Source organism: Cyphomyrmex costatus, unplaced genomic scaffold, assembly GCF_001594065.2.
Source record: "Cyphomyrmex costatus isolate MS0001 unplaced genomic scaffold, Ccosl1.0 scaffold474, whole genome shotgun sequence".
NCBI lineage: Eukaryota > Metazoa > Arthropoda > Insecta > Hymenoptera > Formicidae > Cyphomyrmex > Cyphomyrmex costatus.
Window position 1 is genome coordinate 338,871 of NW_017279009.1, and position 18,078 is coordinate 356,948.

Below are 18,078 nucleotides of genomic sequence, written 5' to 3' on the forward strand. Positions count from 1 at the left end.
CTCTCTCTCTCTCTCTCTCTCTCTCTCTCTCTCTCTCTCTCTCTCTCTCTCTCTTTCACTCTCTCATTCTTACTCTCATTCTCGCTCTCGGGAAGAATGTGTCTCGTCAATTTTGCGAGAAACTGCGAATTCGCCGAGAGATAATTACGTTCTCGCGCGTCCCCGCCCGAATTTCGATTTAAAATTTCTTCATGGCTTTATCCAAAAATATATATACATATATACGGTCGGTGTATACGTAACACTACATCCTTATATCTTTATGAATTCGGGCCATAAATTCCATCAACAGACCGGTTTACTAGATCCCGTGCATTTCTATCTTCTTTCGCATTTTTACTGTTGAGCGGTATTCATAATCAGTGAAGGAAAAGTTATTAACATTCGATCGCGCGGATTAATGTTAACCGGTGTTGGTCTTGGATTTGATGAATAATAGCCACTTCCATTCACTAATTTGCATTTTATTCGCAATTGAGAACAGCACTCCGTTTCCCCGACAATCGATAGATTAAGGCTTGTAAGCAGATTTCGCTTACATATACACCGACTTGTTGACTTCGTATCGCTTTGTTTTTTTTTCTTTTTGCTTATTTATTGTTACACATCCATACGCATGCTACGAACTATTTAAAAAATTTGCTCTCGCACTTTCGTTCGTCCTTCTTCACTCGCTACGTTCGTTCTTTCTCTGTTTTTTTTTTCTGGATTTTCTCGCTAGTTTTTTCGTACAAAACAAAATGGCATCTTTTTGGCATTGGAAGAAAAAATACACTCTTCAACGTTTATCTCTTTCTTAATCCGCCTCTCCCCCTCCCTCCTCTTTTTCGCTAATTCCTCTATTGATCGGATTTCGAGTTTCTTTTTCTTCCTTGTACAGGAATCTACGCAACGACTCGTCGAGTCGAAGAATCGCGCGAGTATCTTGTTTAGCGTTTTATTAATCAAATTTCAGTAAGACATTCTATTTGAAAAAAAAATATTTAGATTTTGACAGATTTTGCGTCAGCTAACGAGAAATATCACCGTTCTTGAAATACCACAGTCGTTGCGTATCAGCCTGTACTGTTGGACAAGTCATTATTTCGCTCGTGATAACATTAATTATTGTTATTACAAACGCTCGCTTAATCATTTAATACTATTTTGGCATCGTCGAACTGTATAATTTTCGAGAAGTTTCCGCTTTGTAAAAAAATTTTTTTTTCTTTCAGCAAGAATAACGCATCTCTTAGGATGTACTTATAGACAGTTGGAAGTTTCGCACAATGATGTCTCGGGGTGCATTACGTGGCTAAGGGTACATTTTCGGAAGTCGATGTGGAATTTTGATTTCTTTTCACGATTGCATGCGGTTGCATCGGGCGTCATGAGAACTCGCGTTCCTTTCTCGACGAACGATTCATGGATCAAGTCGTAACGTGGCTCACGAATCAATCTTTGTCGCGCGAGGGAGAGATCAAAGGGTGTTTTTCAGCAAGAAATACAGATGACGCAGTGTAACAAAAGTGAATCATTACATCCTTGTTGCTAATGTTAAATAGAAATAATTACTTTGTCACATTGTGTCGTTTACTGGAAAGCACCATTAGTCTCTCATAAAGGAATTAACATTCCTCTTGTTGTGCGAAGAATAGATTTTGAAACACTGTCGCGCGACGCTCGCTGGATCCGCGAGAATGATCATATTATGAAACGCTTAATTAATTGAAACTCGGACAAAGGCGCCGCATTTTGTTGTATTGTCATTTCTGGCGGAATACGAGGAGGAGGACAATATATAGCATCTCGCTACATACATTAAGAAAAAAAGGAAAGGAGAGAAAAAGCCATGCGGGGGGGAGCCCGATGCTATTCTACATTGTACTCTCACTACCGTCCTTGCTGCCCTTATCTGGAAAAATGGAACGGTGTATCGCGTGTTGTATACGTGTGTAAGCGAAAGAAACGAGTGTCACGCTCGAAATTATCTCGTCTCATTTTACCATATCTGTACGTGTGTCTATCAGTGTGAAGAGAAGAAGTGGTAGCGAACTCAGGGAGAACAAAAATACGTTTATATATTTAATTTATCGAGAGGGAATGAGAATGTTGAATTCAATACGAGACGTATGGTGACTTAATCACGTCTGACAATGAGTGAGTGGCCTAAATTTTCCTTGACGGATTTTTAATTTGATCGACTGTACAAAAATTCTCCGTTTTATTTATTCATCTCTAGTTGACTTTATCTTTATGAAACTGTGCGAATCGAGAGACAATAAATTCGAGATAAAATAAATAGGAAAATAAAAAAAGTCATTCGATTGACTACTTTTGTTATCCCCGCCGATTGAAATTTGTGAGGCCGTTCCGAGTAATACGAGCAAAAAATCGACGTGACATATTGAAATTTTTTTACGTGTTATAATAGAAAACATCGATCGATCGGTGCACGGGAAGTCAGACAATCTCAACCGAAAGTCAAGTCGCCAGCTTGCCGAAAATAGAAAAAACGGTACAATACCGTGTTCTCAAACTTAATTAATAAATATATAATATACATTAAATTAGATTACATTACTAGTTATTACTGTTGCCGATATTATTATTATTATTATTATTATTATCACTATTACTATTACATGCGATAACTAATGTGAATGATAATATATTAATGATTCCTATAATACTCCAGTAGGCGAGGGTTGGTCGCGTCTTGGTTCTTTCTTTCTTCATTCCACCGATTTGCGGATTCAAAAGGACTCGACTCGGTGAATACGAACCAAAATCAAAAGCCTGCCCTCAATTCACTCTTCGTTATGGGCTAAAATCACAGACTTCTATATATAGAAGTCTGTGGCTAAAATACAAATTTTGCGTTTTAAAAATTGTGCTACGCTTATTTTAAGGCCCAGCTACATCTATCGTAACGCTGCAATCGTAAGCGATCGTAAGCGATCGTAGTCGTAAGGAAAAAAGCTATCGTAATAATATCTGTCTATATTGTTCGTAATGTAGATCGCAATGTCTTAATAGCGAAATTATGTGTATCCCTTTGCGTCATGGAGAATGAATTAATTATTGGGTGTTGCAGTATTAATAATACAATTATGTTTAGTGATCAAATTTCGAAAAAAACGATATCGCAGATGTGTTTTTGAGGCTTTCACGGGTATTTTCTTCAATTATACCAGAAGGTTTGCGGGTTATCACCGTGTCCTTCTTCATTGTTAATGCCAACGTTTCGTGAACCGTACCATTCACTTCATCAGGGCGAAGGGTGAGCTGATATCGCAGATGGTGGATTCGGCCTGTTAAACGTTCTCGTAATAAACCTATAACCTTATTTCCTTCGCACTGTGAGAAGACTGCATTACCATTGGCTATCGTAACGCCAGACAAGCATCGTAATCGTAATGGGCCTTCTACAATAACCCGTAAGTCACAAATCATAAGTCATAAGCTAGAAATGGACCAATCACAGTCGTCAATTTTTAGTTTTTTACTTCCGATTAATGACTTATAGCTTATTGTAGAAGACCCATAAGAGTTGAAGTTGGAACCAACTCTTGCGACGAGTTTACGATAGCGGTTAAGATGAGCATTACGATCATCGTAAGAAGCTTACGATTAGAAGTAGCTGGGCCTTGAGACCGCAAATAAACGTAGCGAAAATAAATAAATAAATGGACCTCCTCGATAACTAATCCTGCTGGAACTTTTAGTTGCCTCGACCTTTCCTCGATCAATCCTTCGCGACAATCTATCTTACAGCTTAATTGTCACTAGAGACAAACGATGGATTTCGAGATAACGAGCTGCTCTCTGAAAAGTTTTACTGTCCTAATTATTGACCCTTGGCATTACAGGTTGAACCCCTCACGCTCAGCTAGCTCATATCAGTGCCATATCCAAAGGAAGCACCCTTTAAACTCTACCATCAAGTGGTGACATTCTAGGCTTTCGATAAAGATCAGACATTGCGAAACCTCGTGCTCATTCTCTTCGAAAGAGACTCGAATTCTGAATAGAAGTGACGAAAAAAATATGGAAAATGTGAAGACAAGAACACAGAAGGCGGAAAACCCTGGTCACATTATTAGGAATAACTGACAATCTAATGAGAGCGTAATGGAGAACAAAGAGTGCATCTCTGATCTTCGTCTGAGATTCTTCTGAACTTGAAAACTTTTATGATTTAAAAGCGAAAGCCTGGATATGTCACATCAAGAAGCAACAATCTATCATATCGAGATCCTCTCAATGATGACAATAGACGTTTGATCCATCGGAAAGCACACTGCCAGAGGCCATGTCGATTATCCCTGAACTTTAAAGATTATCAGCAGGATCCTCTTGCTGTGCCTTGTGCCGCTTGCAACAGGCTTAGACTAAAAGACGATTAATATATACAAATAAAATTGAAGATAATAAAGAAGATAATGGATAAAGTATTACAAATTGAATCTTTTCGTTTCTACTGGTTCTTCAATGATATCTTCAATAATAATGCGTCGAATCTCAGAAAACCAATCGAATTCCTTTTTGTCGCACCGAACCGATTGACCTCTCGACCATTTTTCTTTCGTTTTAATGAAACATTAAACATAAATGTAATAATTATTTTTCGTATTAAAAAATAAATTTTTAATTTACTGTACGAAAAATTAATTTGTATAAACATTCTAATAGATTTACTAAATTTTAATAACATCAAATTTTGTTGCAAACATCAAGCTAGCATAAAATCGCACTATTAACTAATTGTTGGTTCGAGTAAAAAGGATCAAACAAGGTGGAGCAAGCAGTAAGGGAAGAACGTCAAGAAATGACGATGAAGACAACACCTGGTGTATCGAGCATATACCGCCGACCATTAGATACACCTCTACCTACGCGTCACGTGATTGTTAGATAAATGCTTTGTACTCAGCCGACCCGAAGGGCGCATGGTTAGTATTATATCGCATGCCACTTGAATTAATCGTACTTAGTACTTAGCTATGAGTACAAACACGTAAATAAATACGAGAATAATAAGCGAAATGTACAAAGGCTAGAAATCAGAGATATACATTACATATCATTTAATTAATTTAAAGATTTGAGATCATTGTGTTTTGTGTGTCGTCGTCTGGATTTTTTAGGATTGTGCTTGGACTTTCGCGAAAAATTATTCAATTAACAAATGTAAAAAGGTGTTCTCGAAATTATCGGCCCTTTTTGCTTTGACTTCGACAGATACAAAAAGAAATTAGAATCTATTGTCTTTATCAGAATTTGAAAGCATTTAGATTTTAATTGAAATGTTATGAGATATCGTTATCGATTGATTAAACACGAGATAAAAATATTAATTTAATTAAAACGTTATAATATAGTATATATAGTACAACAATATATTATATAAATGTAATATATATATATATATATATATTATATAAATAGATATATTAATAGAGAAAGCCTTGAATATTATAAAATATATATATATTATATATACACATTTGTATATTTATATATATAATATTACTTTTACTATTATTTATATGACAATTAATATTTTACGTAAAAAGCTTTCTTTTTTATTAATTTTGTTTAATTCTGATAATCGATATTTTTATCGATATCATATACTAACGATATCATATACATGAACACAATTATTCAGTATTTTCTTTTTGTTTTGTTTACGAAGTCTCTAAAAAGGTGCGATAATTCTGAGATCACGTCGTGCAAGTTTCCTTGGGTGTCTTGAAGTGCATATACGTTCAATGTGTGCTTTTATGTGTACGTGTGATATCGCGTGATTCATCATCTAGACTTCGACTAGCTAGTAATATTACAATTCTACCAACACGAAACCATTATACGTAGCGATATTACTTAAAGTGTACAGGGTCAGAATACGAAAATCTTCGTATCAAAGTCTTCGCAAGGCGTAGCTTTCATCGGAGCTTTCCTGATACATCAATAGCCTCGATCATTACCATTGTCTCGATTTTGCAGCCTCTGTCTCGATTATGAGAGTCTCTTTCGAGTTCAACTCAGTAAAAAGTCAGTATAAAACGCGAGCCCCGACAAAGGTGATGTAGTCACACTCGGCGAGGCTTTTTTTTCAAGCACGTTTTGTCGCTATGTTTAAATCTTGCGTAAAACTCGAAATAGAAAAATGGCAGTGCAAAGTGTGTGTTTCTCGTTTTCGGAATAACTAACTATAACGATAATAACAATATAAAGCCTCTCATGGTAAAATCGCCGCCTCATCATTTTATCCTCGATCGGATTCATCTCGATTCTTCTTCAGGATCTTATCTCTCGAATTCTTTATAGCTGATTCGATTCTTGGTGATGGCATATATTTCAATACAAACTTCGGTCATCAACGATCGAAGCTGTACCGTCCAACCTCGACTCATCCAATCGCACCACCTTCTTGATACGGTCCAGTTATCATACACGGATGCATTGGGAAGAGCGTTGTCCAAGTCATTGTGGTGTAAGTAGGTGATCTCATCATGAACTGTGAACTGGGAATGTTTGGAATGTGCGAAAGTGGTGGAAGTGGCGTCACTTTTTCGTTTGTTGTACTACCGGGGCTTGTAGCGGTAGTTGGAGTCGATGGATTGGTCGTCGACACGGACGCATTGCTAGTCGATGTTGTGATACCCAATTTTCGTAATCGCATCTTTTCCTCCCACTCATCCCAACCGTGTTTGGGTCTGTTTAAATTGCGATGTTGATAGAATACCAAGCTAATTCTAGTCGGATTGAGTCTATTTGGTTTTTTTAGTGCGGTGGTGGCATGCATTTCATGTTTCGCACATTCGAAGAGTACGCTACCATGGCTCAAGGCAATCGCAACACCACCCATTTGAGGATCCTTGAAACATTCTTCATTCTCAGAATAATCCGTTATTTCACCGAGTGGTTCCGCCTTCGGAGGAGGCTCTGGCAGAACCGGGAAATACGGTGGTGGTCCGTAAATATCCCACCGCGGAGTATCCCATCTTGTCCAACTAGAATTCAAGCCTTGATACGCCGGATTCAAGCCCTGATACGGATATTGAGATGAATGAAAACAACCTTCACGTTTTGGTTGTTGATAGAATTGTTCTGGAGTTTGATATGACTGATTATGGTTATAGTTATAACCTTCCCATGAGTTCGTATAAGGTTTCTCGAACACTGGATAGGGTGGATATCCGTATTGAGGAAACGCATGGTGACTTAAACCAGACACAGCATGGAGATCTTGCTTTACTTCATCAGTCCATGGCAAAGAATTTGGATTGGAATTGGATACTTCTTGCTTGTTGTCATAAAATCCTTCTCGTAATTTATCTTCCGCGCAGGAGTCCTTCAAGTGATTGGATATATATCCATTTTGGGCCGTGTTGCTACTTGGAGCGTCCGGAAAAATAGGTTTGGAATCTGGAGGTTTTAAAAATGTTCGGGTCAAAGGATTTGGATATGCATTAGGTTCCGTAGATAAGTTCTGATTGGATATTGTTCGCGAAGGTGGTCTTCCTCTTGGTACTCGGAATGGTGATGGTTCGGATGACGTTTCCCAGGCAATTTTGGTTTGGTCTGATCTTGTTAGTTTACCGACCCAGATCTTCTTGTCACCCATTTGCTGATCAAATTGCTGTGGATTTTTAACTTGATTGGAACACCACGAATTCGCCATATTCCAATTCTGTGGGCAAGAAACTTGATCAGATGATGGCGATGGAGGATGATTGCTCATAAAGGATTTTACTTCCGATTGTCTTTGCGCGTGATAAATGAATTTTCGCTGATCATTCGACAAGCATTGCACGTCATTTCGTTGTTCTGGCAAATGCAAGGAGTTATGTCCCAAAACATTTGAGTTTGGAGTCTCCACAGATTTATGATTACCATTTTCCATGTAAGAATATAAATTTGACGTGTTACCATCGTAATATTGATTATGATAGCCAGAGTTTACAGATGGTTGCATTTGTTTTGATGGAGATAAATGTTGCATCCTATTTGCAAATGTTTGCTCAACTTGTGGCCTCAGTAATGGCAATTTTGTAGAGTTTTCAGCATCCATGTAATTTTGTGTCATCGTATCCGAGTATTTTTGCGAATTAAAATCTCCCATATACTTAGGAGATGGTAATCTCATTTGATTAGTGACATAATCTTGATTTATATTGCGTACATGAACTGGCGGTTGATTCATCTTGGATGGAATGTTTCGATGTGTCATCTCCATGCCGAGTGATGGATTGTGGGAGCCGAATTTTGAGGGAGAACAGTCATTTTGTCCGTTTACAGAAGCGGTGTAAATTCCAGAAGTCATTTGATGATCATAATTATTTTCCATGTTTGAATGTTCCAATCCTTTCAATGAAGCCATTTTCGGATCCTGAGACGTTGTGGTACAGCCTCTGGGTGATGTATTATAAGACACCTCTCCTGATATGTGCGAACGAGGTGAAACCGGATGAATTCTAGGTGAACTTCCATAACATCCTCTGGCTGAATCCACTGTAGAGTTAGGTAGATTCCTCGAGCCTGGTCTATGCTCTTCCTGAGAAACGGTACTTCTGGGCCTAGTATCATCTAAACTGGTACTGTCTGGATCCACTTTGATGTCCCTCTCTAAACCACCAAATGAAGGATATTCTCCCCATGAATTCATCCAATTACTTTTACGCTGTTCGAGCCAGCCGTTTCGGTTCCACTGTTGCTCACCTTGATATGCTCCCCATCCTTGATACATGGATACCGGACTGTCTAAGACTGTGGATGATACCTGAGAGCTCTGTAACTGCGCGTCAATTCCCTCGAACATGGGCGTCATCTCCAGTGTTAACTGCGATTGTAGTTTAGAAAAATCAACATGTCCCGATCGCCCGGAATCAGCTATTTTTTCCGTCATAATTTTGACTGAATCCTTTTTGCTAGTCTGAGTATCCGGTTCTTCTTCTTTCCTTTTTTTACCATGACGTCTACACGGTTGAAGAGGTACCGATCTAACTCGAACCTCACATGGATATCTAAACAAAAAACAAAAGCTATGTTTTATATATATGTATAGTATTTTCCCTTCTTCTCACGTCTTTGGTCGTAACAATCAATAATTAAGTGAAGGAATTTTTTAAATATAGATTATTTTTAAATACATTTAAAAGATACTAACTTAGATAAAAATTCGAGAGCACCGGAGCGAACCTTCTTTTCTTGACCTTCCTTTGAACCAAATTCGTCTGTGTCGTCCATTATATAAAGAGGTAGCACATGTAACTGTTCGTCTTCGGGTTTCGATAATGTTCGATGTTTTGTCACAGTAACTACCTGATAAACGTGATAAAAAATATTGTAATACTTACAAAAAAAATTTCATTTTTTCTAGATATAATAGAAAAAAATTCGCGAATCGAATTAAATATAGAATTCACGTACCACGGTACATCCGTTATTCATGTTGTGTAGATCCCGATGGGAGTGTGCACAGAAATCAATGCAAGCCGTAACACCAGAAAAGGGTCGACCTGGTTTAAATCCTAAACGACATTCGCTCGCTTCCCGCTCGAATTGAGTTTGATTATTGAAAGCCTCTGGCGCAAGACTAAGATACAAAGGTGACAAAAGCGTCGCCAAAACGTGCATTCTCTCTTCAACTTCTTGTTCCTGCGAAACAATTCTTTTGTTACAATCTGTAACTAGTTATTTAGTCATTTCGATTGTCTTCAAGATATTTACCTCCGATCGTACAGACAATCGAAACTTTCGGACGGTTTTACTTCTGGCATATTTGCAGCCGTTATAATACATTGACCAGGAGCAGCCAAAGGAAAAGCTGGCGCCGCATGTATCAGGATCGAGTCCTTGACATGCACATGTTCGCGGTTCGTTGGTACCGCATCTCCTGGTGGTTGGAAGACCGAATCGATTGAGTTTGTGACTTAAGAGAGTATAGATACGATCTGCTTCGTGAGTCGGTACTCCTTCCCAAGCAACCATAGCTACAACGATCCAAGCGGTTGGACATTTGTGACCTTGACGATGTTTCACCACGGTTAAGATTTTCTCATCAATGCCGGATCGTCGGATGATCTAACAAATTATTCATGTTATAACTTCGCGTAAGGAAAAAAAAACAGGTGCTGTTGTTATAACATCTCTCTAATATCATGTTTATAATCGTTGCTAACTACAGTAATAACACGATTATTTGCGGAAATTGACTTACCCACTTGGCCATTGGACACCCTTGCGTGGTTTTGCCCTCTTTGCCAGTATAGACGACCTTTTCAAATCTTATCGCGTCACCCTTAAGGCCAGTTCTTCGTTCGAGATCATTCCGAAGATCAGGCAGACTTGCAGCTGCCCCGAGGTGAGTGTAGTACGAACCGGGCTCTGGCGGACCTTGTGGTTGAACCACATTGTATTTACGAACAGCTGACACGTAAACGAAAGGAAGTAACAGAAGCGGAAACATTTATGCCGCGCACGTAGTAGATACGACCTTGCGACTAGGGGTTACGTTAGGTACACACATTCTCCTCTGGATTTCAGGATGCATAACCGGTTGGTGTTATTGGTAATAAAATGTATATTAGTATGTTTATAACTTTCTTCCGTGTGTTCTTTCGTGGTTAGTGTGCTTTCTCAATGTTAGTGTAGTACGGAATACGTAATTGTAACTCACATTTATCGGCGGGGAAGCAGTTGCAGTCCGGTACTTCGGTCCTGACATTGTTCTTCAATTTGTCCAAGTGATCTTGCAACTTTGTTGTCACAGTCGTCGTAGTTGGAGTATGCGGACTGTGCGGTCCTTCGTTCTTTAACTCGGATTTTTCTGTGGAATCGTCTAGTATTTCATCCTTGGTTTGAAGACCCTGACAACAGCCGTCTCTTAGATGTTCAGGAGTCGGCTGTTCGGTTCCACCTCTTCGACAGCACCACGAACCAGTACCTGGCGATACCTTTGCGGGTCCACCATCGCCGCGAAATTTATAATCCTGAGTAATCTCTTGATTCTCTTCGTTCTCGACTATGTTGGACGCATCGTGGGATATGTGAACATAATCATGTTCTTCGATGGTCTCTTGTTTAATTAACCGATCAGAATTGCATTTATCTTGGGAAGATATATGATCGGCGGTATTTGTCGTCTTCAAAAAACCCAGATTATCAGTTTTTATTCCGTCATTTTCAGATATCTTTTGGGACCTCTCGAAAGACGTGCTCTCAATTTGACCCATGCATAATCTTTGTTGGAATGACTTGTCGTCGATCTCTTGATCTTTATCATTTCTTCCATCTGTCTCCCAGGAATGTTGATCCTCGTCTTTGTCACATGATGGACTCTTATTTTCTGCAGTGAGCTTCATAAAATTTTCGAAAACTGTCATTCCATTTTCTGGTAATATGGAGTTATCATCTTTATTATCGATGTCGTTATTATTGTGATTATGTTCTCCTTCCGTCCATTCCCATAAGCCACCACCGTCGGGCAAACTCTCTACCCGAGGGTGGTGGCTATGCAATAAAAAATTACCGGTCAAATTTTCATTAGATTGCGTCATCGAAATGTTTGATTGATTGATAAAATGATCTGTGCATTTTTCTTGCATCTTCTCGTTACTTTCATGCGCATCGCGCATTTGATCATCCGCTGAATATTCCGAAGAAGATCCATTGTTGGTATTAGCATGTTGTGATTGCATCTGATGATGGTGGGTTTGCTGTTGTTGTTGTTGTTGTATTTGTTGCTGCTGTTGTTGTTGTTGCTGCTGCTTATTCAAAATCATCGATTTCAATCGGCTATTAAGATTCACTCGATTAGATTGAGCATAGACGTGACTTTCTGGATTATCTTGATTTTCTGGAAATCCGTTCGGTTTACTAGTATCTACTGTTGTTTGTTGTTGCCATGCAATTCTCTCTCCTGAATTTTGCATGTCTTGCTTTGTCGTCTGTTGTCCCCAAGTCGGCTGAGTTTCCGATACAGAATTTACAGGCGACCAAGACATTTGACTGTCTAGTTTATTTTCCTGTGGCAGCTGATTTTGCCACTGATGACTCGGGGTCCGTCTAGGACTGGGCTGCGAATCTTGCCATTGTTGCTGTGGCTGTTGACTATTATCACTTTTTATGCTATTTGGTGACCAATTCGGTTGACTAGTCGGCGTATCGGGCCAAGATATTTGATTGGACGGTGTGAGTCTGGGATTCTGCTCCACCTTGGTCTGCTGCGGCCACTGCTGTTGTTGCATCTGCTGTCCGGAAGGCGTCAATCTCGGATTCTGTTGAGATCCTTGCATTTCCGGACTGTTTTGTTGCCAGCTCCGCTGGCTGGAAGGCGTCATCCTCGCATTTTGCTGAGCATTACTGTGCTGATGGTCTGACAATTTCGGAGAGTGCTGTAGCCAAGTCTGATGTTGAGACGGTTGTTGACTAGAAGGCGTCAACCGTGAGTTTTGCGGGTCCCTTAGCTTCGGACTCTGTTGCGACCAGTTTCCCTGAGTTTGTTGTTGCTGGCTGTCGGCGTTTTCAGACCATGATTGTGGCGTTTGAGGCTCCTTCACGCTTCCGGTCTCCCAGCTCATGTGACTCGCTGGTCTTGGCAGTTCCTGTGATTGCATTTGTTGCTGTTCCACCTGAGACTTCATGTTTCCTTGCATATTTTGTTGCTGTTGCTGTAGAGGCTTTTGTGGCTGTTGCATCGCTCCTTCTTGCCAATTCATGTTGCTGTTGACACTACTGCTCATTTTTCCACTTGTGTCTGACCATGCATGTTGTTGATTATTGTCGATCACCGACTGTTGTTGTATTTGTGTTTGTTGGTGATGTTGCTGTTGTTGCTGCGAAACCATTTGCCATTGGTTCTGCGTTGATTGTTGACCCATTTCCACGTAGCCTGGATACCCGTTAGAGTTGTGTAAACTCTGTGGGTCCGGTTGAAGTGGATACCCAGGCATCTCGTTTCCCGACACGTTGGTGGCGGCAATCGTCGCGAATCCCTTTACTTGCGTATCCGCTCCAGTTTGTTGTTGCTGCTGCTGTTGCTGCTGCTGCTGCTGCTGCTGTGATGACTGTTGCGGACCTCCTTGTGGCTGTTGTTGTTGACTGTCCATGTGTACTGAACTGCTGCGGCTCGTCGGAGTTGTCGACGGAGGCGGCGCCATTGTCACGTCCTGCAAGAAGCCCCGTTTTGCGGTGTGTAGCGTTCGTTGCAAATGCTTCATATGATTCTTTAGAATGGCTATCGAAATAGGGACAAATACGAGAAAATTGTGAGAAATGGATCCGCGCGTATAAAAAAAAAACATCAGTGTAAGTTGGAGCTACATATTTAATATGTAATCACTTACTTGTTGTTGATAGCCATTTACATAGTCCTGTCGCTCGTAAGCGACTGATTGATTAGTGGTAGCTGAGGGATCTACAAATTGCCCATTCAACTGCCTCTGAGGCGTCGAAACTACCGTCTGTCCTCCGACAGGGGTCAACGGTGAAGGTTGCCCCGTGATGGTGTACTGTCCCGTCGTTCCAGCTCGTTGAAATGCAGACTGATCCGCCGTTAAAAATGTTTGTTGTTGATACGGAACTGTAATATTGAAATTAATACGTTGGTATAGACACGCGATTTTACATGACATGACACAAAGATAGTCACGTTTCTCACGAAAAACGCTCAATATATATACGGTTCGAAATTATTTCGGACAGCTCTAACTTATTTCTTTTCTTAAATTACCAGAAAACTATATAATATAAATATCACATATAGTGTTATTACGCAAGCATTGTCTTCTTCGTGTCGCTATTATATTTCGTTTGAGTTTTATTCACCTGGCTGAGGATGATAAGGTGTTGTGCCTCCGTATTGAGGGTGATACCTTAACTCCTCGAGTTGATTTGATGCGGGAATCTGTTGAATGAATTGTTGAGGTGGCCACGGTGCTGGTGATGATTCGACCGATACGGAACCAACTGGCCCGACTCCCTGATGCCAGACCGTATTTCCAAATCCAGTTGCGGGACGGAAACCGGCGCCGGAATCACCGTAAAACGGCATCACTCCGGGCGACTGTGCATAAAGAAAATGGACGAATCATTGTATAACGTTGTTTTTTTTCAAATCGTGAAATTCTTTGTTCGAGGATTAAAATTTAAATGGAGTCTGGATATAAGAGGTGGTCGTTTTATCTTGTGCTTTGTTTCAGACATCTACAGATACAATTCTGGCATACACATATACTTTTGTAAAACTATTTTATCGTGTAATAAATAACAACGATAACGGCAACAGTCCAAGATAAAATGACGCACCACATGCTTAAAAATGGAGCTGTGCGAGGAGTTCACTTTCGTTTATTTTCGTTCGCCTGACTATTCTCTCGGCTTTGCCTCCCTGTCCCGTGTTCTCCAACGAGAGAGAGAGAGAGAGAGAGAGAGAGAGAGAGAGAGAGAGAGCTCGGCGAGCGGGGATGGAACGACGGAGACGGCGTCGAAGGGAAAAAAAGGATATATCGAGGCATAGCGAGGCAAAGAGGAACCTTCGTCCGCAACGATGCGAGTCGAAGGCGAAGAGAGCCGGCAACCTCGCAGCCAGACTATAAAACTTTGCACAAAACGAGAGTCAGGACGATTGGTTCGTTCGTCCGTTTACCGCAGCCGATCTTTTGTCATTCACTCTCGCAGCGGTTGCCCCATAAATTACTGACGAGTGACGCGTTCCGGTCTTTAGAAACGAGATCAAGATGAACATTCGATCTTTGAACAGGGTTCGTTTTTAGATCTTTTGTCACAATCGTATCTGCTTCGTCATTCTAAATTGACGCTTAGTTATCGAGTTTCCATACGAGCAGTAACCCCTGTTAAGCGATTACACGCGTGACTCCAAAATCCTAAAGCGCTGATAAAGCACACCGCGCTCGCAAATAGATAAAAGGCTTATAGGGTCCCGCGTTTACACACATGTAAGTAATACGCGTGAAAGATGCATATAACAGAAAGTAATTGTTTATGTCACAGAAAGATACAAGTGCGAACACCCTTTGTGTCAGACATTTAACGCGTTATCGCGTACGAGCTATTGAAACAAACGGCTCGTGCCGAACGCGTTCGATCCCCGAGAGTCGTTTATCTCAAGGCTTGGGGGAATCGAAACCCTCTCTCTCTCTCTCTGAGAACCCTCGTAGTGGCCGTGAATCGGTGTTTGTGGTCGAGGCTGATAGCGTCAAAGAGCTGGGCGTTTCGCCAAGCGTGGCACGGGATATACCTCGGTATCATCCTCCTTCTCTTCCATCTTACGCGCACACACGCACGCGCGGCGCGCTGTCTCTCCCTCAGGGAGAAAATCCTTCCGTTCTCGTGGCATCGTGACCTAGGGCAATCTAAGACCCTGGTGTGATAAAACGGAACGTTTTGTGACAGCACCCAAACATGACCCTCGGGAGCCAAGTTGCCCTTCCGGCGGATATTCGCAGGAGAGTTTGTCGACCCCGGCGGTCGCTCTTCACTGCGGCTCTTCACCCGCCGCAACAACACTCCCCCGTTTTCTCGATCTTACCATCCACCGCGCGCGGCTGCAGAGATGAACCGCGTTTGCAGTCACCGCGTAATCGATGCAACGCGACGCGTGCCTGAATCTCAAAGAGGGAATTTTCAACGCGCGGGAGAGATGGAGAAGAGGGAACAGGTGCCCTCTCGCTTCCTCTCTGCGAGCGTTCGCGTGCGGCTAAACCGCATGTACGTGGCGACGGGAACGCAATTCGCAATTTGCGCACCGCCAACGATCGGACGGCGGCATTTCGCGGTTTCGGTTTATTGCATAATTGGACGCTCCGACGAATACGGCCCCGCCGTAACGTTGATTCCTTTATCGCCGCGGCATTAGCAATTATCGTGCCGCGCGCGACACCGAACGTGTTTGCCGCAGTCGGATATAGCGGCGTTTAAACGTGCGAAATGCACAATTAACGCCGAACGTATAGACATCAATGAGAACGCTTTTCGCGTTTAAATGCTACGCGGAAAGGGAGCCACACACACCAACGGATTATATTTTGTGCGCCTCTGACGTACATCATCATATATTTCGCGAATGTAGAAGTTTATTACGTCTGGAAGTGATATCGATATTGCAACTATAAAGCTAATGATAAAGATAACGAATTGGACATTTATACGCACGCATATTACGCAAATGTGGAACGGCTATACACGAAATATATCGAAATATTATGCAAATTAAGGTGACCGCGACTGCGTGTGGGAACACGTTCCGATTAATTGACAATTTCGATTCGGGTAAATTAATAGTATTTCATGATTGTATGATGTAGTCGAGATTTAGTTGCAACTTCCGCATCGATTTTTTTTTTAATTGAATATTTAATTGATGATTTTTAATTTTAACTGAATCTTTTAATGGCGATGACGAGACGTCAGATGTGCACAACTAATTGTAAAGTTCATGGCAGAAAAACATAAAGTGAATCAGCCAATCACGATAGAAAACGCGAGATAATAACGGAGAAGTAGTAAATCCAAATCATTGAAATATTTCACAAAAATATTTTAGAAGTATTATATAAATATTGTAAGAAAAAGAATATTTCAAAAACTCTCAGATTTTCTGAACATTAATAGAAACAATATTTACACTAATAGAAAGATTTTATGAAAAGTTTCCGAAAACTTTCAAATCTTGCAATGAAATATTTTGTAAATATTTCACGTTGGCAGTGCTACGTCTTCTCGTTAAGTCTTTTACGTGTCATAGCCTAGTCGAACTAACTTATAAAATAACATTGACATTCCTGCAATATTGCTGGAAAAATTTGATTTTTGTCTGAAGAGCACCTATGTTAGTGGACGGTAAATTCAACGTACGCTGTATGGAAAAAAAGATTCGCGTCGATGAAGAGGACGTTAAAAAAACGCACTTTAATTGTAAGATCACGAATTTTTATCGCCGACGCAATGCGCGGTGTGCATTATCCCTCTTAAGCTTGTGCTAGACTATGTGCGATTCGTGGTGATTCGCGCCCTTTGATTTCGATAAAACCGCTTCGCTGGCGAACTGGCACGAATGGTAAACGGCGAATGCAAATTCGACAAATATATGTCCATTTGCACTATTCGCAAATCCCATACGAATAGCAAATTGTGAATTTCGTATTACCTCGAATCACGAATCGTGCAACAGTCTGGGGATCCGTGTATCGATATATAATTTATTTCATTAAAGAATACACATGGAGAGAGTTTCACGTGTCACATAGAGACGGACGGCGGTTTGCAAAACGATTCATTTATCGTCCAAATTGCGTGTCCTAGCACCAGTCATTATTTCGACGATCCACAATCGTTACCACGGACGAAAAAGAATGGCAAGAGTCATTAATAATATTACGAAGAGTATCTTTTAACCGTGAATGTGAATATACAAATGTAATAAATAAAGAACCTAAACGGTCAATTTTTAGCGCTTAAACAATTCGCGCGCGGTGTGAATTTATTGTATATATGTGTGTACTACCCTCTAAAATCGAATTCTAAAGAGTAACAATTGAGCCAGCGTTGAAAAAGAGCTGGCTCAACCGTCAATTTTCGAGAGTGAGATTTTACTCTTTAGAGTTAAATTCCATTTTGAAGATTTCACACAGAGAGAATCACATCCAGTCCTACAAACTGCGCGCCAAAATTTAATTTTCAATCTTGAAACGCAATTCTAGCGGAATTGTTAAAATATTAAATATCGGCAGCCGGGAAGAAAACGGGACGATATGTATTAAAAGAATCTCCATACAGGAATCGCGCGAGGAATGGTCTACCCCGGCGTACCTCTGCGACGCGAGCGGCTACCCTTGCCTGCCTTCTATCGTATCGTTACTTCTCTGCTCCACCTCTTGATACCGCTCGCTTTTCATCGCTCCTCTCTTTCTCTCCTTTCGTCCCCGGGATACGTCGTTCTCCTCTTTCCCTCTCTCTCTCTCTCTCTCTCTCTCTCTCTCTCTCTCTCTGTCTCCGTCTCTTCTATCTCTCTCCGTCTCTCTCGGTAGGTCGGTGGTTCCTGTTCCTGCGGGTATTGATTCGCGTTGG

General features: G+C 40.9%; 1 protein-coding gene across 1 annotated transcript in view; it reads right to left on the reverse strand.

Annotated features, from left to right (window-relative positions):
- Positions 1–6,089: 6,089 nt before the first annotated feature.
- Tet (tet methylcytosine dioxygenase-like) overlaps positions 6,090–18,078 on the reverse strand; it is a 46,788-nt gene continuing 34,799 nt past the window's right edge. The window contains exons 4-11 of the mRNA XM_018544918.1: positions 13,819–14,056; positions 13,338–13,573; positions 10,670–13,160; positions 10,211–10,386; positions 9,721–10,074; positions 9,421–9,648; positions 9,158–9,312; positions 6,090–9,014 (exon numbers count right to left, since the gene is read on the reverse strand). Coding sequence (XP_018400420.1) covers positions 6,398–9,014; positions 9,158–9,312; positions 9,421–9,648; positions 9,721–10,074; positions 10,211–10,386; positions 10,670–13,160; positions 13,338–13,573; positions 13,819–14,056 — 6,495 coding nt within the window. The 3' untranslated portion in view covers positions 6,090–6,397. The remainder of the gene's footprint in view (positions 9,015–9,157; positions 9,313–9,420; positions 9,649–9,720; positions 10,075–10,210; positions 10,387–10,669; positions 13,161–13,337; positions 13,574–13,818; positions 14,057–18,078) is intronic.